The sequence below is a fragment of the Macrobrachium nipponense genome, chromosome 23 (genome assembly GCF_015104395.2).
Source record: "Macrobrachium nipponense isolate FS-2020 chromosome 23, ASM1510439v2, whole genome shotgun sequence".
Taxonomy (NCBI): domain Eukaryota; kingdom Metazoa; phylum Arthropoda; class Malacostraca; order Decapoda; family Palaemonidae; genus Macrobrachium; species Macrobrachium nipponense.
Genome location: NC_061090.1, coordinates 16,637,433 through 16,661,097, shown reverse-complemented (window position 1 = coordinate 16,661,097; position 23,665 = coordinate 16,637,433). Strand labels below are relative to the sequence as shown.

Here is a 23,665-nt window from a genome sequence, read left to right as displayed (position 1 = left end):
TGATTCAAAAGTTTTCGCCTAGTAGGCCTATAACTATTTTTACGCAAATTTAAAAAAAACTGTTTTGTGTCAACCTAGCATATGTCAATGAAGCACCCGACAGACAATTTGCGTCGACACTTAATACGTCCAATAGGCGTTTAAAGGGTTAATTTATAACTTTGGAGAAAATACGTACTTCGAAAGGAGAGTAGAGGTCTTGAGCTCCTGTTATCACCACCAACAATTCATGACTTATGACCACCTCCGGAGTCAGGGAGGTGGTCAGGACGTGTTAAGTGTACTTTTTCGGAAGGTGGCCTAGCCATGGTAGTCGGTGAGTTGGCCAGTCCACGCGGTTGTTTATCCTAATTGCATTATACAGATACACAGAATTCTTTTGAAGAGATAATAAATCGGCAGTGGAGCGGTGGGTGTTTCTCATCAATGGTGAAACTTGTTCGTTCGTTCGTTCGTGAATCATGGTGTTCCAATTGGGTAGAGACAGCTAAACTTGTTGGTAGGGTAAAGCTAATACAAGGAAGATTGCTCGAGAGATATAATTTATTAATGAAATATTTACACAGATACTGTTTATTAATTAAACTTTTAGACCTATCAATACAGAAAAGGGGGTTGTGGGTTTGGCGTTGAGGAGATAAGTTGACAAATTCATTGACATAATGCGAGAAATTTAGTCTTTTGTTTTTGTTTTACTCCAATCCCCTGAGAACTAGGCGTGCCGTTCTGCGGAGCTCTTCAGCATTAAAACACCAACCAAAGATGGTAAATTTTTCTTATAGGTAGTATTTCGGTAAATTTCTCACCATTAATTCATCTAGCATACACTTTTATACACAGTATTGTTCTCGTTTTCGACATGTTCAGCCAAAAGAAAAAAAATGAAACCTTTAGACCAACGTAACGAAACCTATTTGAATGCTGTTAGGCAACACCAGCCATCTTAAAATTTCCAAGTTCGGTTTGCCTCAAATTATTGTGGTTCTAGTGAATTTCCATATAATTTTCCATTGTAAATGCTTGTTTATTTTTTTTTGGGGGGGGGGCTTCCCCTTTGATTTTTGATGAATATTTTTGAAATTTAAAGATAAAGTGGTTAAATGACGGAAGGCATGAGCAACACCTTCGTCATCACGTGAACAAAGCATTTTCTCGAAATATTGAAATTTGGTATTTGGCCCCTTCCCCCACACACAGTGAGGTAGGGCTGACGTTTGGCTCCTAATGACTATTGTCATTTCCTATATTAGCCTAATTTATTAATTGTTTTATTGTTATATTACGCTCTCGTACGTCTGGCAGCAACAATGGCTTATTCCTTGGTGAGTGAATGGTGACGACGCGACGGTCTGACTGTCACGCTGACCGTCTGAGTGAGTCGACTTCCGACTGACACCGTCACACGAGAGACACGACAGGTCAGTGATTGTGGTGACTGGTGAGTGACTGTATGGGAGTCAGAAGTCAGTCCCAATCTTTCAAAGGGGAAGGAGCGCTGCTTGTTACTCTGAGCATTTTTTATTTTCCCCCGCTGTCTGACTTCTCCCTTTCTCAGACGGGAACGGGCTTATTCGGACCTTGGCTGATTCGGACCTTTATCCAGGCTTATTCGGACCTTGGCTGATTCGGACCTTTATCCAGGCTTATTCGGACCTTGGCTGATTCGGACCTTTATCCAGGCTTATTCGGACCTTCATATAATTGGCCGATTCGGACCCAATATGCAGTGGCGGCTCCTTGCTATCATTCATAGGGGGTGCTGTTACATAAAGTTTTGTTCCATTCCTTGATATTAACTGCATAAACACACATTATATAGTACACATATGTGGCACTATAAACAATGACGAAAGCTTAATTTCTTCAAGTTCTGTTTTTTCTTGGGCTGTGACTGTTTACTAATGGATGATTACCCTAATCAAATTTGAAACTGTTAACAAAACTGGAAAAGTATTAAAATACTAAAATTCAAAGCAGTAACTTTCGACAGCGGAGAGACTGGCGGACGGACTGACGGAAAATTGAGAATATGAGGTTACATAAAAATATTAAGTTTATGTAAACTAAGCGTAGCAAAATAATCATTAAACCATTAAAAAGAATAAAAACTCGAAAAAATAAACATTAAGATCTTACAAAACTGAGTATGACAGTAAAATAAAATAACATAGGTCTATATAAAACAAAAGCACTAAAGAACACTCACCTAAAAAACACAGACTCATGCATTCTCTCTCTCTCTCTCTCTCTCTCTCTCTCTCTCTCTCTCTCTCTCTCTCTCTCTCTCTCTCTCTCTCTCTCTCTCCGAGGCAGCACTGAGCAGAATCGCTGCCGAAAGCCATTTTGAATTTTAGTATCATTGACATTATTGTGGTTATTTTTTCCCATTTATTGCAACTCACCACTGAGTTGATTATTCTGCATTACATTACATATCATTAGTATCGTCACTAATTTGATCTCTATCACTAATACTACATATTGATTAAGCTATTGACGAATTTCAAATCACTCCACCCTCCATCAGCTAGGCTAACACTGCTCGAGAGGACAGTGCTCTCATCACCCCTACGAGTGAGCTGGCTACATTATCACCTTACTATCAAAGTTAACTGCTGAGCCCCAGCGGTTCCACATATGTTTCAATTTTCTTTTGTATACAAAAGAGAATGGTAATCATTTTTAAAGGATTATTGATAATCTAACTTAATATCTCATATTCTTTTATATATTCATAGTTTTGTTCAACTTAAATATCTCATATTCTTGTATATATTCACAGTTTTGTTCATATATATTATGAAATCTATAGGGGGTGCTGCAGTTCCACAGTGCCTGCTGACGAGCCGCCACTGCTGATAAATATTTACATATGTAACATATGAGACATGGTTTTATAATATTGTTTCCATGTTTGCAATCCATAATCATTCCAAAGTCTATTATGAAAATATACTGGGGAAGAAATGGAAATCCACTCCTCTCACGTTTCTAGGACCATTTATTTCGTACAGTTACATATTGCTCTAATTTTTAAAATAGTTCATGTAAAAATAAAGCCCAAATTCACCCGAAATAGCCCCTTTATTTACACTGGCGCATAGTATAGATGTGCACATTTCTTCAGGAGCTGACCAGTTGTTATTTTCCTTTCATTATAGACCTCCCACAGTTTCATGGCGCCCTTTTAGTTCCTTGACCTGCTTTCTTTGATGTCTCTTTCATTTGCCCTCTTTAACAAGCTTAATTCACCTGATACAGTATTTCCTTTGCCTCTAAGTATATTAAAGGTATATAAGTTGCGAGGTTACTTTTTTGGCTTCTTTGTTCAGCTTATGATCCAACCCCTCCACATGGTTGTGTGACCTAATACTGCGCCCAAACACTGACCAGTTCTCCATTTTCCACACCTGACTCTGCAACCACGTTTGGTCAACATAATCCATAAACTCTCTAACTGGCCCAATGGCACCAACCTTGCCTGAAAGGTCATCAAAGGTTTCCCTAATATTGCTATAATATAAAATTATTAGTATGGGTCCAAATCACCCAAAACAAAGGTCCGAATCAGCCTAGTAAATGGTCCGAATCTGATCCGAATCAGCCTAGTAAATGGTCCGAATCTGATCCGAATCAGCCTAGTAAATGGTCCGAATCTGATCCGAATCAGCCTAGTAAATGGTCCGAATCATCCTAGTAATGGTCGATTCTGATCCGAATCAGCTAGTAAATGCGTCGATTTGATCGAATCAGCCTAGTAAATGGTCCGAATCTGATCTGAATCAGCCTAGTAAATGGTCCGAATCTGATCCGAATCAGCCTAGTAAATGGTCCGAATCTGATCCGAATCAGCCTAGTAAATGGTCCGAATCTGATCCGAATCAGCCTAGTAAATGGTCCGAACTGAAAAATCGGAATCAGACCTAGTACAAGGGTACGAATCTGATCCGAATCAGCCTAGTAAATGGTTCAGAAAATCTGGATCCAGAATCAGCCTGTTAAATGGTCCGAATCGGATCCGAAATCAGCCTAGTAAATGGTCCGAATCTGATCCGAATCAGCCTAGTAAATGGTCCTAGCAAATGGTCCGAATCTGATCCGAATCAGCCAAGGTCCGAATAAGCCTGCATCCTCTCAGACCATGCACTTAACAAAGGATAAGCCTTTGGTGCTCCCAGACGTACGAGAGTAAGTGATATAAAAATCAAAATAATTAATGAATTAGGTAGAGAAAAAAATGACAATTCGCCCTTTTTGGGGGGTGGGCTACTTGGAGCCAGAAGGAGCCAGAAACCAAGCAAAAAACACTTAAGAACTATTAGAAAGAAGGAAAGGCAGTTTGAACTAAGCACTAGTGAATATTAACCTTTATTGTAACATGTATTTGCTCAAAGATAGTTTTTTTCCCACGAGTGCCCCCCCCAAAAAAAAATCTAGACCTTTACGGCCGTTTTTCTAATTTTTCACTCTTTTGCACCTGAAATGTTTACTACTTATCTATTTTTAGGCCAATTTCAAAGTTAAATATACCTTTGGAAAGTGGAAAGAAAGCCTAGTACTTTGTTGGGGCGAGATGTTTCCTTAGGTTGATGAGAAACCCGTGATAACCAAATTTACAAAATTTTTGGGAAAATCCCCCTCACCCCCCATCCCCCCCACAATAAAGAGAAAAAAATGGAGAACTGTTCCCAAAGGGTTTTTCCTACAATGAAATACTTTCTATGTATAAAGCCGCATTGCAATAGCTCTAAAGAACGAGGAGTTACATTTTTCATTTTTATTTTGTAAAGTATTTCAATACAATCCAAAATAATCATCCGATCACTGAAATTTTTTTCTGGAACATCACCATTTATATATATATATATATATATATATATATATATATATATATATATATATATATATATATATATATATATATATATATATATATATATATATATATATGAACAAAATTTCATAAAAATCGAAGCATTATTTCTATATAAGCGCAATGCCCCCTTAACCCATTATAACCTTGTCTATCCTTAATGTAAAACCTTAATAATGAGGTCCATGGCTTAGCTGTAATTAATTTCAGTTGCTACACTTTCCACAGGAAAGCTCAATGTCTGTTACCCCGAAGGAGACCCCCGCCCCCTGGCAGGAGGGTTTGAGTCATCCGTTAGAGCGACTATCGTCTATGTATGACAATGCCGAATTATCCGATCTCACCATCACCTTTCCCAATGACGAGCGATCGCTGAAGGTATGTGCAATAAAGGTGTTATACACATGAACTTGTACTATATGCATGGATGAAATATATATATATATATATATATATATATATATATATATATATATATATATATATATGTGTGTGTGTGTGTGTGTGTGTGTGTGTGTGTGTGTGTGTGTTTGTGTAACATGCTGTTTTCCGTTTGGGATATAGTTTGACCTGTCCAGTTTTCCACAAGGGTTTCCAGCCGAAGAGAGAGAGAGTTGAATCCAGATCAGGTAACTTGTTTATGCTACGAGAAACATTGATAAAATATGTTCCTATCAGCTGACAGTGAGTATTATCGGTGCTACCTGAATATTCATGTGTAATAATACACAAACCATAGTTTTTTTAGATTGAAAAAGAAACCCACAAAATACTGTGTATAACGTGTTTACTTATAAATGCTTACATTTTATTTTACTCAAGACTCGAGTACTTTCAGGCCCTATCTGTGGCCCCTTTTTAAGAGAATTGTAGGTTGTCAGCCTGAGTCAAGGCCCAGCAGTCTTCTGAAACTTCTTCTTGTTGAGCCATCATTTAAATATATTATGGGTGTTCTGGTTTCCTTGAGAGTTGCTAATCTCCTTTTGTCGCCCTGATATCCTAAGCTGATGGTCAATGGGATTAACCCTTGTGGTAAGTGAGTGGTCACCAACAGTCCATTGGGCAGAAAACCTAATTTGCAGGTCAGATGGGTCAATCTTAGCTTCTATTAATATCTAAGCTCGACTTGTGGCATCTTCTGAGTTAAAACCTGTTTCCTCTTATTACTTTAATCTCCTGATGAGTGCTCCTTCTGCTACCCTCCTATGACTGATTTTATTGCTTTTGCATATATGCCTACTGTTTTTAAAATCTATCCTATGGTCATTTTCCCAACAATGCCTAGCTATAGCACTCCCCTGAGAGTTAAGCTGTACAGCCCTTCTGTGTGCTTGGATTCTAGTCCTTATTCCCGTACCTGATTCCCCCACATATTTGTCTCCAGAATTGCTGCAATTGATTATGTATACCCCCCCCCCCCCCCCCCCCCCACATCAGTAATTTTGTGGGTTTCTTTTTAAATCTTCAGAAGAAAACTGAAAGAAGTTTTTGTTTGGTTCAATAGATTTTTCTAACGGTAATCGGTGGTATGATAAGTGACCAGAGATTATTATAGAAGTGTGACTCATTCCACATGCTAAAAGCATGTTCCTTTTCAACTTTTGCAATAAAACGACAAAGCTCAACCACCTTTTCATGTTTTCCAAACCGAGTCAGACAGATTCAGGCTCACCTAAAAGCATTCTCCCTGTATTTTTTTTCCATTCCATCAACCCCAGTTTTCATAACACTGCAAGTGTTAACCATTCTCAGATCTACTTATGTCAGCTACCCCAGTACATGGTCAGTCTTTGGCCTTTCCCGTTCCTTCACACAATGAGTTTAACACTTTCGTCTTGCAAAATACCAAAATGTCCAACCATCTCTCCGTAAATTCGCTCTCAAACATTTCTTCTGTTCCACACCCATGCACATTCACTTCAGCAAATCTTGGTGTTTTATGTTAAAATTTTCATTGTGTAATTATTATGGTACTTACATCCATATCTGTCTATCTATGTTAACATATCTATCTATCTATCTATATACAAATGATAGTGAACGTTGATATTTGGTGCTGAAGGTTTGCATTGATGTATCAAAGTTATATCCTTATAGGCATTGGAAATGGTCTGATTTGACAAAATGAAACTGCCGCCAAGTGACTTGGTCAAATGGTGGTTGTCAGTAAAACACCCGTGAGCACTAGATGACTTCTCTGGTTGTGCAACAATAAGATCACAATCTAAATTACAATAAAAAAGAGGGTTGGCATCAGGGGCATTCCTAGACATTTTGAAGGAGGGGGGGGTTGGTTACAGTCCCATTTGGGGCTCCTCTTATGGTATGGTCGGCGAGCGAAGCAAGCCAAAGCAGCTGGGGGGAGTTTGGGAAAATGTTTAGAATGTGAGCAATTGTAGGATAATTTTAAAGGCACTTGTAAATGCAAACTTCAGAAATTTAATTTATAAAATTAGGTGTACATTGAATAATGGAATCCACTTAATCCAGTTAAACACAATGAATTCTTGAATTCATCGCTTATGTGCACGACCATTGAATTTGATTGGTATATTATTTAATAAAGCTTGACTACTATTAAAACAAATAACTGAATTTAGTTACCTTTAAAAGTGAAAATACACGAGCACAGCTCTATGCCTCAATGGTTGTTGTGACGACTGGAGTGGACGTGTCCACTTCGGGTACAACTTCCTGGCCCATTTTCTTCTATACTGTCTACGTACTTTTAAGGCAGACTTAGCTATATATAATTCATAATTCTCTCCCTCTCCCACACATGACACTGACACCTCTTGCCCAAACACCCTTCAATGACTTGGGTTGAGCAGGAGGCCAGATTCATTGAATCAGTTGAATGTGCATTATCTGGGCAAAAGGGGCCACTATTGGGGCCCGTAGAGGATAATTAGAACCCCTATAAGCAGTAATCAATTGCCTTAGATTGGCCCTGCCCTTACCCCAATCAACGTTACCCACCCTCTTCCGAACCCGTATGAGAAGGTCTATGATTGGAAGGGGTCCCCTGGAGAGCCCTATTTCTGTTACATAACATTTTTGTTACATTTTTGTTCACAAAAATGAATATTGTGGTCCTTTAGAGGGCCCCAAACTTTCGGGTCCAAATACAAATGGGGCCCTTGACTATTTTGGGGCCCACAGTATTTAGCTTGTCCTGTCATAGCAGCAATGGGGGGAGGGGGGGGGGCTGATTTCAAACAGGCCCCCCCCCCCTCAGGAACGCCACTGGTTGGCCGGGCAACTTGGTCACTCATTGTACATACAACTTTGTATCGGGTGTCAGTGATTCTTGAGCCATTCCTCACTCTGGCCTTATTATGCTCATTTTAAAGAAGTTAAGGTTTGCTCTTACTTGTTGAGGGCCTCATGGTTATAGTTTCCCTCCCTCCAGTCACTTTGAAGAGCAGAAATTTCCACTAGCACATAATTTAAGCGTTTTTTGGTACTTTTCTGTTGGAGGAGGTCATTCACTACTCGGTAGTATGAATCACATAACTTATTATTTCCATTCACTTCAGAACATTTATCTAGTATTCATTGTTTGTATAGAATCCAAACCTTAAATGTAAGCCTCTAATCATTGAACACTGTAACAGATAACAATCCTTATTGCTTGTTCCCTCGTAACCTTGGTGTCTTGAGAGATAACAATCCTTATTGCTTGTTCCCTCGTAACCTTGGTGTCTCTGTGACTCGAGCTTTGGTATTGCTCCCGTGTATGTTTTAATTAATAAAGTTCCTGTTTGAAGAACTGACGTCTCCTTCACCTCTCTGGGTATTATATGGTAGCAGAGCGTGGTTTGAGGGACTGCGGCGATCGTCTTGAAGATTGAATTTTACTACGAAAGATAAAGGAAAATGATGAGCAGCTAAAAGTTCCCGAACATCGGGGAGGGGGAGTAATCCGGAAGTTCTGTGTGTAAGATACCGCAAATGTGAAACCGTCTGGGAGAAAGGAAACAATGGATTTCGGCTTATGAACTGGAAAGGGCGTATTGGTTTCTGTCGACCAGAGTGCTTCGGGAGCAGATATCATGAATAGATGAAAAAAAAAAAATTTGTTGTGATGTTGCTGAACTGTGATACATGTGAGGCAGACGACCTGAGCCTGAAGTTATGTGAGTCGAAGAGTGGTAATTACGAGTCTTCACAGTAGCTTAATCCTTTTGCTGTTATGAGTGTTTGTGAGTGCTTGGGGATCTTCTGGAAGAAACCTTGAACCCTGATGTTATTATCTACAATAAAGTGAAACGCAGTTATATCGGAAATTGTTGATACATATTTTTTTTCCCTAACGAGGAAAGATGCGTCTTCAGAATACTCTGCAGTTTCCTTACCAGGATACATTGAAGATGAAAGTGAGCTTATGAACCAGTTGACCCGACTGGCTAACTTTGGAACCATAGACAATGCTGGAAATTTTATTTTCAAATTTTGCCATAAGTGTAAAGGCCCGTAAAGAAAATGGAGATGAGAGCAAGTGTGAAAATAATGAGTTAAATTTAGGTGAAGTGGAACAGGTAAACGAGTGGCTAGAAACAAATTAACTTTTTGAGGCAGCGAAAAACCAGTTAGATCAAAGGTATGAGGCTAGAATTTGTGGACAGTGCAATAACTATTTTAAAAACAGAGCAACCAATATTTCGCATCAGAAAAACTTTCACAAAAAGTGGGATTTCGGTAAAGAAACAAACAGGATAATGTATGAAAAGAGTGATATGGATGAAAGACTAGACAAATTATTGAAAATCATTGAAACTAATTTTGAGATAAACCAAGTTGGAAGTGGAAATAACCATGTTAATTTAGTTAAAAATCGGAAAGCCCCAATCTGGACTAATGGCCAGGATTTTGAAAGTTATTGCCATCAACTAAGGCTATGGGATTCACAGACAACCATTCCTCCAATTCAAAAATTTTTCGAATTGGTGGATAGCGTTAAAGACAAACAAAGAGATTGGAGGATTATCAGAATTTGTGTCAAGAGAAGTTATAGAAAAAGTAAACGCTAACAGTGTAACTATCATTGAAGACGTGGTAAACTTGCTAAAAGGTAAATTTGAAAAAACCAATCTTGGAAAAAATGTCTGAATTGGTTTCTGAAATACAAAAATTTGAACAGAAAGATAAAGAAACAGGTGAAGAGTATCTGAATAGGTTCGAGAATCTTTTAGTGAAAATGGATAGAGCAAACTTGGATCACAATGGAAGTTATGGGCTACAGTTTTGTTTTTAGATAAGTCTAATTAGAAACAACAGAAAAAATTTCAATTATGAAACAACTAAAAAAATGTAGAAGATAAAGTGACAATAGAAATATGTAAAAAGGAGTTCAAGGAACTAAAGATAGAAAAACCAAAGACCGAAAAGGAATTGGACGTATTTTATACAAATAGACAAAGATCTACATCTAGATCAAATGAGCAAAGAAATAGGAGACCATACTCTCGTTCGAGAGATAGAAGCCAAAACATGAGAGTTTCAGGAAGCAGATATCAGAGTAGAAGATATTACTCTCGATCAGGCGATAGAAACCGAAACAGAATAGACTCCTTTAAACGCAAGAGAACCTTCGAAAGGAGGGAAGTGAAGATCGTTTAGAGCTTGAAAGGAATCGGCAAGATCGTCCGATGGAAGGCGGCAGGAGGCTCAGATCAGAATCGAGAGAGAAAAAGGTGTAGAAATGAATGCTGTCTGAATAGATTAAGTAACATCAGATTTGTGAGTGAAGATGAGAGAGGAGAAGTAGAAATGCCTGAAATTTACTTCACGGATGAAATCAATGAAACTGAGATGATTATTGACAATGGTGCACCCAAAAATGTGGCAGGAATTAAATGGATAGAAGAATATCTTGAAGAAAAATCAGTTTGGAAAAGGGCAAGTTAATGTTAAAAGAATAGAAAAGAAAAAGTTCAAATTTGGACCAAGCAAAGTTTATGAATGCCACAAAATGTTTGAAGTTCCACTGATAATTAAAATGGAAAGAAAAATGGAACAGAGTTCAGTAGACTACGAGTGCAAATTTATGCTATTGAAGCTAATATCCCTTTTTTGTGTTCTAAAGAACAACTCCAGAAATGGAGTGCCTCTCAGGACTACGAGAGAGGAAAGGCGAAAAACTAGTTATCAGAAGCCTGGTTCCAAACCTAGAAAATAGATTTGATAACCACTAAAGGTAACATCTTGCCGTTGTCTTGGAACCAATAAAGAATGTAGCGAAGAAGAGATTGTAATGTTGTCAAGAAACTGGAAAGCAATAAAAAGAGATATCAGAGTATAAAAGAGTAAAAAGAGTACATCTGGTATCTGGCCATAAAGGAGAAACTCACTCTTCCATTTATTCACATTGGCAGGAGTAGTAACCAACCGAACCAAAAAGATTATTAAGAAAGTTGTTAATGAATGTATACCCTGCCAAAATGTATAAAAAATCATTAGGTATACCAAAAGTTGCCATCCCAACAGTGACTGAAGCAAGTGAAGGAGGATAACATTCTGTGGATGGTAGACGCCTTCACAAAATTAATAAGTGGAGTTGTGCTAAAGAACAAAGCAGCAGTCACTGTTTTGCATGCCATCACGCAGAACTGGTGCGAGAAATACGGATATCCTACTGAGGGATTTTGGGCAGACAATGGATCAGAATTTCAAAATAAGGAAATGGAAAGTTTGGCTTTCTGCAATGGGAATTACGATCAGGTTTGGCCCAACATATTCCCCTTGGAGTAAGTTTGAAACGAACGAAATCATTACAGCGCAGATCTAAACTGTGAAGAAAGTGATGGAAGAGAATGATAGAATTACATTAGACGAAGCAGTTTCAAAAGCGGCCTGGTGTCATAATACTAACATAACAGTGAAAGGATATGCCCCATTACAGTTACTCACTGGGAGAGCTGTAGTAGTTCCTGGTATTACAAGTGGAAATGTAGCCACCGAATCTTTAATCTCGGAGTCAGAAGGAGTCAGAAGACATATTGAAAATCAAAAGAAAGTGAATAAGAAGTATAGAGAAATTGAGTATGGTGAAAAGTTGAAAATTGCCTTAAACTCAAGAAATGCGTCTTTTAATGATTATCTATATACACCTGGGGGAAAGTATTTTACCAGCACAAAGGTGGAAAACAATGGTTGGTCCCGCTACGGTGGAAAAGATGGAAGGGAGAAGTGTATGGATTTTAGCAAATGGAGATATGAAAAAAGTAGCTTCTTGTCACTTACAACCTTACGGAACGTTAAGGACTTCAGCTCATGAGAAAAAGAAGATGAGATTGAGTCGAAGGATGAGGCAGCTCTTACTGACCAGTCCGAGAGTGAGGCAATTAACTTAGAAAAGAGAGAAGAAGCGACAGTTTGTTAGTAAGCCTGATTTGCAGAAAGAATTATGACAAAATGATCGTGAAAGATCATCTTCCATCTGAAAAAAGACCGAAGAAAAGTAAATTATAATTATGACCTTCAAGAATGGCGAGGAACACAAAGGAAAGGTGACTGAAGTGAACAAGCCTAACTCAAAGCGCAAATTCGTGTGCCTCATAAAACTAGAGGGAGGTAAAACTATTGAAGTTGACTTCGAAAATGAAATAAGGGACTGGAAATATCTGATTATGAAAACGAAGAAGAAACTGAAGTAAGAGATACTAAGGAAAATGTCGAACTAGATAACATTGGTACTTACTGGGTGAAAATGTCAAATGACGAGTGCTTGGTAGAGGAAATACAACCACATATGTAGTAGAAGTTCCAAAGAGCCGTCATCATGAGCCTGAATTATAAACGCTAAAGAAAAGAACTTGAAAATTTTGAGTATTATGAAGCAATTGAAAAAGTAAAAGATACGGGACAGGAGAAAATTGGTTCAAGGTGGGTCATAACTGAAAAAGAGAGACAAGATGGGCAGAAGGCCAAGATAAAAGCAAAGTTAGTTGCTAGAGGATTCCAGGAAACGGAGAAACCAAAATCAGATTCCCCAACCCCCTTGAGAGAGTCTTTCAAGACTTTCATCGCAGTATCGGCTAATGAAGGATTTGAACTGGAGAGCGTCGACATTTCAGCAGCTTTCTTACAGGCCGAAAAGCTGGAGCGTGATGTGTTTGTTGAACCACCCAAAGATGTAAAACAGGAAGGAACCATTTGGAAACTGAAAAAGCCAATCTATGGGCTTGAAGACGCAGGTAGAAAATTTTGGCTTAAAGTAGACAAGATTTTTAAAGGAAGAGGAATGAAAACACTGCATGGAGATAACGCCTTCTACTACCTCCATGACGGCAGCTCATTACTTGGTATGATTTTATGTCATGTTGATGATTTTTCGATTTCAGGAAAGAGAGAATTTAATGGATATGATCAAGGATCTTTTAATGAAAAAATTTCACGATTTCAAGGTGGTTTCTAAGGTGGAGTCATCCGAATTCAGATTTACAGGGATTGATATAGTTAAAACAAGAGAAGGAATAGAAGTAAGCATGGAGGATTATGCCCAATCTATTGAGGAAATAATCAAAGAAATAAGGAAAATTGGAAATGACGAACCTCTAACAAAAACCGAATATAAAGTTTTCAGGAAGTATGCAGGAAAAATCCAGTGGTTGGCGGAAAATGTCCGACCCGACTTGGCTATTGTTGGATTGAACATGTCTATGAAAAATAAAGATGCTACGATCGTGATCTAAAGAGAGTAAACAAGATAGTGAAGAAAATTAAATCAAGAGAAAGCAAAATAAAGTTCGGTAAAATAGGGAAGAAAGAAGACCTAAAATTTATGGCCTCGGTGATGCGAGTTACAGATGTGACTCAAAGTCAATTGGGGGTAACTTGATTTTAATGGGAAACAAGAAACAGATATAGTAGCTCCTATATATTGGAAAACAAAAACCATCAAACAAGTTTGCCATTCTGACCAAAGACGCCGAACAAACGAGGAACTTAACTAAATTAGTAGATGACAGTGTTATTTAGCAAAAAAGTGTTGAACAACTTAGGTTTTGGAAAAAAGGAGGAGAAAATCCCAGTAAAACTGTTCACGGACAGCAGACCAACGCTGGAAAGTATAGCCTCATCAAAACAGGTAGAAAGAAAATGTTAAGAAACGCAGTGGCAGACTTGAAGGAAGAAAACTAATTCATAAAGAAGTAGATAATCATAATAGTTGGCTGAATACTAAAGACATGATAGCAGACATATTACAAAGGAAAATAAGAGAGTGATGACATGGTGGATGTCTTAGTTAGGGAAGACTTAGAATGGCTTGAATGAAGACAATCTTGTTCATTTTAAAAACGATGAGTTCAGGCTAGAAAATGTTAAAATTAAAGAGAAGGGAAACAGGTTTTAAATATGTGTAATTTCTTTTGCAATTCTTAGATATTTATGCAAAGGAATGTTGTACGTGATGTAGACTGTTATAGTTCTTTTATTATGAAATGCTATTGTTTGTATTCATATTACAATGTACGTTTAGTTTTTTTATGCTTGATAACAATTTTATATTTATTAAATATTTTATCCATTTTATTATAATCAGTAATTTCTATATAGATCTGTTTGTTTAACGAAGTAAAACAAAAAAGGACGGCGGGGGAATAACAGATAATAATCCTTATTGCGTTGTTCCCTCGTAACCTTGGTGTCTCTGTGACTCGAGCTTTGGTATTGCTCCCGTGTATGTTTTAATTAATAAGTTCCTGTTTTGAAGAACTGACGTCTCCTTCACTCTCTGGGTATTATATTCCTATCCTAACTTAACCTTAATCATTAAGAAAAGAACTTTTTCCATTACTAAACAAGAGAGTCGTAGACTAAAATTTAACCATTCACATTTACAAACAAAGTATTTTAAAACATTCAGTAGTTTTAACCTTGATTTGAGAGATGTAGGTCATACTGTCATATAGTGGTTTTATTCTGTGGCATTTAGTGTGATCTTAGCCACACACCACCCAGCAAACATCTTGTTGAGATCTAATCTCTATCTTTGGAGTGGAACTGACAAACACAATCAGCATCATGCCGATAAGGCACATTGCTTGTATAATTATAAGACAAAAATTGATCATGTAATTGCAATAATCTTAATAAGTGAAGATCACAACATGGGCCAAAGACAATAAACATTTGATTATGCTACTGACTTTCAATCAGAGAAATTATTACAAAGGTAATAATGTTGACAAGGCCAGCAGCAGACAAAGAATGAGAATGCTGCATAGCTTTAGTTATGCCATTCTATATGTTTTCTGCTTTATCAGATTGATACATCTTTTATCAAAATCAGTACTATAGGGTTTTTACAGACATCTTATTTTACAGTGCTTAGTTTAGCAAAATTTATAATAGTAAGGTCGGTTAATCCTAGGCCATACCATTGTATATAACCTGTAACCACAATTTGAATTTAAGCAGTTTTAAAGCCCAGAAGATACGTTTGCTGGAGCTGTGTGCCCATGTGTGTTTGTTCATTTATTTTTCTCTCAGTATCATACTGGAAAATACATTACTTTTTTTTTTTTTTTTTTTTTGTGCGACTTCAAGATGTACTCTGCTGTCACGCTAAAACTTACTTTGTTCCAAAGTGGTTACACACTCTACACTTTTCAAATATGGAATAACCTCTAGCACGTGTGCTGGACATGCTGTAAGGTGCTCATGTTTGTTAGAATTGCATTGCTGTTTGCTGTGTGAATGAGTACCCTCATCCTACCTCTGTTTTAGGTATGTCTTGACATGGTTTGTGTCCTTGTGTGTTGTGATTGTTGTATTTGTGTTTGGCTGGTTATTTTTTTTCTCATGGAGAACAAACAGGGCCTATGTTAGTTCATGGCATGACAAATCATGTAATAGGTTCATGTCTCCCATTGGAGTAGAGTGGCATTCAGTATGTATATCATGTGGGAGGTAGGGAATGCATAAATGCACTTCCCTGTGACGAAAGTGCAGCTTCATTTGCCCCTTCATTGGGAGCATTATGATAGGAGGAGAAGAAAGAAAAGGAAAGGTTCTCTATCCCTAGAGCGTGGATCTACACCAGAAGTGATGCCTAATCCTTACAAATCTTTTCTACCTCTCCCTCACTGTTGCCACCTTCTCCCACCCTACCCTCCCCACCACCACCTCACCTCCCCTCCCCTAATACTTCCACATCTAGGCAGGAGTAATCTCCATCTAACGAACCTTGTTCATTCCTTATTGGATGATGAGGAAGCTACAGATATGTCTTTCATTGCGTCTATGGAAGGTTTGACTTGCCTTTAATATTGCTCTGTGAGAGCATTACTATGGTTTACGACTTCCTCTTAGAGAAGTTGAGCCATTCAATCGTCCAAAAGCTCACAGTGTCAGGGTTTTGAGCCATTCTCTCACCTTTAAAACGAACTGTTTGTTCAGCAGGTAATGAGGGTTGAAGCATGGGGGCAGTAAGTCACTTTGACCTCATTCTGCCTGCGGGATGCTGCCTACAAGCCTGTCAATGACCTCTCCTTTGGACCAGTGGTGGCTGCTACGTGATTATCAGGTCCTAGACTGGGCACTGTATCTCATTCAAGTACTTGGCTTCATAGCATGTTTAGGGAATGCATAAGGAGTATGATAATTTCCCTTTCCTTTTCCCTATCTGAGAGCAACCGGACCAGAATGAGTTCGAGCTAAGCGCACTACAAACACCTATCCCTCTTCCATAACAGGGGGAATGAGAGACATGGTAAATTTTATCCTGATCCCTTTAATTATTATTAACTGAGAAAAGCTGCTGACCCCTGGGTCTTTTTCCTCAGCATTGGTTCTGGTTCTCCCAAGTTTCCTCCTACAGAGTTTCTGCCATATGGCAACTATGACAAGCTTTTGATCCTGCAGTATTTTTTCTCTGTTGTGCAGGGAGTAGTGTTGATCCTGCATCCCTGGGTTGTGAGCAACAGGATGACTGTCATTCATTGTGGGTACTCATCCGCCTATAGACTAAGTCTCCATATATGAAAGTTATAGTTTGTAACCGTGTTGGGATGAATCATAAATATTTAAAGTATTTTGTATTGTTCCTCAGCCACCCCCAAATGTTGGATGGTGTGCATGAAGAGTGTGTGGGTAACCCACCTCTCTTCCAACCTTGACCTGGATATCCTCTTTGCTAGTCAGTTTACAGCAGTTCCAATACATATACTGTAGGATACTTCAAATGTACCTTTGGTTGTTTTACCTATAAAGTATACAAATTGCTTAAAAAATGTGTGCGTTTAAAGTTTTTATACCTTTCATCGAAAGCACTCTACAGTCACACCAAATCCAATTATTTGTTTTTGCAAGTTGATAATGTTCAACTCACTCAAAACGCATGGGTACTTTCATTTTTTCTGTCCAAATACTCACCTTGGTGTCACAAAGAAACATCTTGTTATATTCTTGCTCATTTTCTAATTTTCTTTCTTCTTGCCATTCATAAAGGTACATCGACTCATACTAGCCATGAGCTCACCAGTATTTGAAGCAATGTTCTATGGTCCCATGGCAGAAAAAGGAGACCTCACACTTCCAGAAGATCCACCAGAGGCGTTTACATTCCTTATGGGATACATTTACAAAGGGAATGCATCTCTGCCGGATGTTGAGATGGCAGTCATGGTGTACAAGCTTGCAAGTAAATACCAGATGAGTTCCCTTCAATCTGTTTGCTCTAAGGTATGGTTTTTCTTTTATTCTGTTAAAAATTCAGAGTATTGAAATGAACTGAAGTGTAGTGAAACCCATGAGATACAAGCATGCAAGCGTATAAGATAATCATGAAAGGGCGAATGTTTGGTGTGATGCTGTAGAGTCCTCTTCATAAGTGTGTGAAGCAACTAAGTGGAGGTTTTACAATCTCATGGTTCATTCATTAAGCCTGATTTCCTTTAACACTGAATTCACTTTACTTTTACTATGGAAAGGTCAAATGAATTGTCTGTAAAACTCTTAAACTATCCCTGTTTTACAAACTTAGCACATATATTATCCTTGTGTTAAAAACTTCCTCTATGCTATCTTAGCAAAGAAGATAGCTGGACTGGCTACAGTGCTTCGCACAGAACCTGAATTTATAAGTAGAGTCGAGGTCAAATTATATTTCCCTTGATAGCTGAATGGATAAGCCAGTAATACGGTTTTATCCAACCCAGAGGGGCATAGATGTAAACCCTGGCCAGTAAAGATGCATTTCTCATGTATGATTCCCTTTAGGTGCAAGTTGATCACATGGCGAAGTGAATAAAGTACTCAGGAGTTCTGTTGCTTTGGAATATATCGAAAAGTATCTAGTGAATGCACGGCATGGCTATTATAAGTCGTGGTACAACCTTACTAGTACTGAATAATCACAGTAGGGATGAGTTGATTTTGATTCTTAGTGCAGAAACTGAACTAGTGCAGAAACTGAACCTGACCAGCACAACTATTGTTCAGGTGAATTCAACTTAAATCTTTCTATCTCTTGATAGCTGAATGGATAACATGTCACGCTATAATATTGTGCAACTTGGTGCAATACCATTGAACTGAACGCGTCCAGAAAATGATGTTTCCTCCATTGGTTACATAAGGCGTCTTGCACTGCGGCATTATGTAATGTATCTTGCACATATACTGAAGAATAGTATAGTTAATACACAAAAGCGCCAGGTACTCTTGCTTTTTATTGTCTTCAGGCTCTTGCAGTATGCAAAGTCACTTGATCAGAGGGCGAAATATGAAAAGCTTAATAACAGAAAAAAAAAAGAGGCCAATTGAGTTGTAAGTTGCACAAGTGAGGAACATGTAGTACATGAATAGAGACAGGTAATGAGAATACGTTAAGTGTGTGGAAGAGTTTTATGGAGAATAAAAATTTGTTCTAGGAATCAGTAAATCCTCAGGTTTATGACCAAATGGATCTCCAAGGATGTTCCTTGTGGAATAATACTGTCTGAAGTGAATGCAGTTTTAGGTTGATGGAGTGAGTATTTTGAAAAATTTTTAAATGACAGGATAGATAAGAGGCAGAGTGACGTGAAAGTGGAAGGGTTTAGCATAAATTTGAGTGTTTAGCCAAGTGTGTAGTACATGAGGATGATGCTTGCGAGGTTAAATGTAAAGACAACAGGAGCTGATGGCATTACAGGTAAGATGAAACTGTGAGTGGTTAACCTTGTTGTGAAAATTATATATGAATAAGGACAGGCTTTTGAAGAAATGTTTTAGAGGTTAAGCAATCCTTTTTCGCAAGGGTAATGGTAACAGAGAAGAATTAAGAACTTTAGGGACTTAAATGACTTATTTTACTTGTATATGTGTACCATAAGGTGGATAATGGGAAAACAAAGGGGGTTTACATAAGGGAGACTGGTGTGATGACTGTTTTGAAACGGTTATACGAGAAGTTTAAATCTAAAGCTAAAAGCTGTAAGTATATGGCATTCTTGAAACTGAGAAAGCTTAAAGAAGAACCGTGAAAGAGGGAGTGTGAAAGATGTATAGTGAAGAAGATATGATACATAAGGAGGTTTCAAGTTTTGTACTGGAAGCAAAGTATCTGCTAGAATAAGTAGATGGAAGATGCATTGTATCTCCATGCTGTTTAATGTCTTAATGGACTGAGAGACGCAAGAAGCCAGAGGAAATAAAATGTATGAGCGGAGCTGTAAGGTAAGAAGATCGAAGTGTTTGGAAGTTTATGATAATGTATGGAAGATCATGGTTATGAAGGTAAATGACAACCAGGAAGATGCAGATATATAGTGTTATGCAGATGAAATCATTTGATTTATACACGTAGTTTGGGAATGCAATAGGTGATGGTAAGCTTGTAGAGTAAAATAGACTAAATAAGAAATATAGCAAAGACTGACCAAATATTTGAGGAAGTCTATAATGGGAATATTTAAAGGCAGTGTTCAGATCACTTTACATTTAAATTTTACTGAAAGGTTTGGTTGGTGGCGTTAATGTTACTAAAAAAATGGAAAACAAAATGGGGTTTAAAGATTATTTTGAATTAGGTGGAATGAAGACTGAAAAATTTAGACATGCAACACTATGTGGATAACAAAGATGACAATGTCATGGCAACAAGAGGGCATGATTCTGAGATGTTAGGAGGGAGGAAAGGAAGCCAAATAAAGTGCTGGATAGATGGTATAGAAGAGTTGATTGAAAAGATCAACCTTGTTATTTAGGGAGGCAGAAAAGTTGTGTTTATATCAAGGGTGAAGAATCTGTAGATGGATTTCATGTTTAGGTTTATGACATACCTAATGTTGTTGCAGTTTTTATCAACAAGAATGATCCACATTTCAACAGGATAAGTAAGATATACAAATTGTTCATTACCTCATTATCTCATCAATCCTGAGCACCCCTTAAGGGGGTAGTACTGTCAGTGCATCGCAAATGGTATACTGTAAGCATTAATAAAAGGTGTTCACAGCGTCTGTTTACCAACTCCAGCTTCACCCACCTTAGTTTACTCCCATTGCAGCTTCTTTTCTTCAATATCGCTGTCCAGTGTTTCTTAATTCTTCGTTGCAGTTGTGGGCTTTATCTGAGCTCCACCTTTAGATCCTTGTATCTCGTCTCTATAATTTTCTGGAGGTTTTTACTAGTTGTCCAACTACTCCAATGTCCTCTTTCCAATGTCTTAAGCACTGAATGGCTGAAAGGCCGCCAGTTCTTGGCTTTATAGCCTTAAATACCATAAAAATAAGCAGTTCTGTTTCTCCCAATAGTACCTACAGTCACATGTAGACCTGAAGAACTTGGCCTTGGTGTATGAAATGTCGTTTTTCTATGATGACTCGAAGCTGAAGCAGAAGTGTAGGAAAGTAAGTTAATTAATGGAACAGTTTCATCTTTTTTTTAACGTGCTGTGTCCATATTCTCTTTTGGTGTATGTACCGGAAATAGCTTGAGAGCAAATCATAATTTCAGGTTCATTTTAACAAATGAATTTTATTGCAAAGCAAAGAAATAATTCATAATAGCCGTTATTCATTGATGGATAAAATTAGGAATCTTATTTTGAAGCCTTGTGTGACACAACGTAAATTCATTTATGACGGTATGCATAAGAATGAAAGATATTGCAAATTTATTTATGACTGATATTGCAAATTCATTAGTGACTGCATGCATAAGAATGAAAGATATTGCAAATTCATTTATGACTCCATGCACGGAACATTGCCCTTTGGCTCAGGTGGATATGTGAATACTTAACCAATACACTTGCAGACCTTCTAGTGCTCTGTGCATGTCTTAGGTTGTGAGTGAGTCGCACGAGATCCTGTCTTCACCAGACGTTGGCCAACTCTCAGTGCAGTGCATGGAGGATCTTCTGCAGCAGAAGCTGCCTGTCAAATCAGAAGTGGCTGTTTTCAGAGGACTCCTGCGATGGTAATTTGAGATGTTAATTCGTTAATGCTTTCTTAGTTCATTTTTGTATCCTGTATTTTCAGTATCGGTATTGAATCCGCGATATCCTTAGATGTAGGCAATGTCAAACCTTGAAGTTTCTGGGATAAAATCATTTGCACAGCACAAGAGACGCATTGTATTTATATAAAGGAAGAAAATCTGAAAACATTAGAAACAAAGTAAACAAACCTACTCTCAATTCTGATGTTCGCACTACGTAGTTGTTGGTCATTGGGTTGGCGATATTCAGGCACCTTGATTTTTTAATTGAACTATAGTTTATCATATAAGCTTCCAATTGGTATTATATATCTCCCAGGGGAACATTACAATCAGAAAACTCCTCAACATCCGCCAAGTGCCCCAAAGGCCTTCGTCAGGAGATTGAAATGTTGTTGCCTCACATCCGGTTCCTGACAATGACTCTGGACGACTTCGTGGAACACGTGATGCCGTCAGGGGTGCTGACACCAGAGGAGAGCACTGCCATCATGATGAACATCAAGCGTGTTCTTGATATCTCTCTGCCTGCCATTTGCAGTCCCAGCAGAGAGACGAGGGTCTGCAGTCAGCTTCACCAAATCTCTCTCAGAAGGGGGAACATTGTTCTTAGAATACCCACCATTATTTATCCTAAATGGGCTCTAGGGAAGTTTGAATTTAGCTTGTTTGAGAAAGAAATTTCCATTGTCCAACTCCAAACTAAGGGTTATGGGTACCCTAGGCACACACTTCTAAGCGGATTGAAAGTTAGCAAGGATATTCTTGTGGGCTGCATTGAAGTCACTAATCTGGAAACTGTCAATAATTATGATGATGATGATGATGATGATATGATGATGATCCTTCACCTGATAAAGTATATTTAGAAATAAAAAACACTTCCGGAGAGATACTGAGACAAATGGCTGTAGTAGCAAACAAGACTGGACATACTACCACTCGCGTAGATAGAGTGACACACGTGAGACAAGTGAGACGGGGACCTCAGTGGGGAAGCCCAGATTATAGTTTGACAGCAAACAACACTGGACGTACTATCAGTATTTCTGCCCCTTTGGAAAAACCATTACTATTGTCTCCCAGAAATATTTACTCAATTTCTTCGTCGTTACCATCGAACAATGGACAAGGAAATAGTAATGTTACACTGACATATGGAAATTTGAACATAAGTGGAGTTCTGTCAGGTGACGCAGGTTTATCATTAGCTTTTTGGTGTTCTAGTAACTTATTCTAATTTTCAGTAAGGCCATCCTATCTATTTTAAAGGTACGTCATTAAACTTGTTCCGCAGGTTTTTATATCAATATTAATGAGAAAATTGTGCCGCCTACTGGTGAGGGAGAGGTGAAGTCAGGAAAGGCACCTTTCAAACCAAATGAAATGAACAGTTCAATGACTGTCAGTAGCAGCTTCAATACGGCTAATGAAAAACATGTAACCCCGACTGTGGATGAAGCTAACCTTTAGTTAATAGGTTAAATGTTGTAATGTGGAACTAGATATCTATATCAGTAGGGAAGTTTGAAATCATATTTGTGTCTGATAATGAAATTTCGTATTACGGTACTGGCAAACGACTTTGCAACGACGCTTATGGAAGATTACTTCGTGCAAAGAAAATGTTAAAATGACCAATTGCTCTAAACATCCATCTATCATTGGATCTCGTCTTCTGCTCATTAATACACGGGGAAAAAAACGGAAGTACAGAGTCGGAAGGTGAAACCTAGTGGGAAAACCCAATGGCCCCAATAGGAAGCAATTATTAGGGAGAGTGGACAACACAGTAGAATCGAGACAGGAACCGCCGAAGTTGAGAAGTTGTTGTAGGTAAGAACCAAGGGAAGCCGCAGAGTAATATATGGCAGCAGTATTCCCAGACAGTTATGGCGTAATGCATTTTTGTTTACAGAATTACTGCATACCAATCCAGTTAATGAATTTGAACTTGTCTGAATGTTCATTTATGATGCATTAAAATTTTGCATAATACGTAATCAAATTATAGTTTTTAGTTGAGTTATAATGCACAAAATATTATAAAATGTATGCCTTATTTTAGGAGATATAAGAAAGATCATTCAGTTAATGTTATCACACAATGTTGTTTGTGTTATTTTTTATTTTTATCTGTGATTATGCCATTAAATAAATATAAGGCAAATTGGTGTTGAAGGAACTCAGAGGGTACTATAGTAGATTCACATCACCTGAGCATTTGATGTCTAGGCCAGTCCCTTACGGTGCTCCTGATTGTCTGTTGATAAGCCAATCACGGGGCTGGAAACTCCCAGTCTCTCTCGAGAGTTCACATAGGCAGGATGTATGTTCCACTTCTCTTGAGGGATACTT

At 38.1% G+C, this 23,665-nt stretch overlaps 1 protein-coding gene across 1 annotated transcript; it reads left to right on the top strand.

The window, feature by feature from the left end:
• The first annotated feature begins 646 nt into the window (after nucleotides 1-646).
• On the top strand, nucleotides 647-23,616 carry LOC135197197 (BTB/POZ domain-containing protein 3-like). Its single transcript, XM_064224240.1, has 6 exons — nucleotides 647-765; nucleotides 5,102-5,251; nucleotides 17,330-17,563; nucleotides 20,620-20,715; nucleotides 21,153-21,286; nucleotides 21,627-23,616. Exons 1-6 carry the CDS (start codon nucleotides 763-765, stop codon nucleotides 22,174-22,176), a joined length of 1,167 nt encoding a protein of 388 aa, XP_064080310.1. The 5' UTR covers nucleotides 647-762; the 3' UTR covers nucleotides 22,177-23,616.
• The last annotated feature ends 49 nt before the right edge of the window (nucleotides 23,617-23,665 follow it).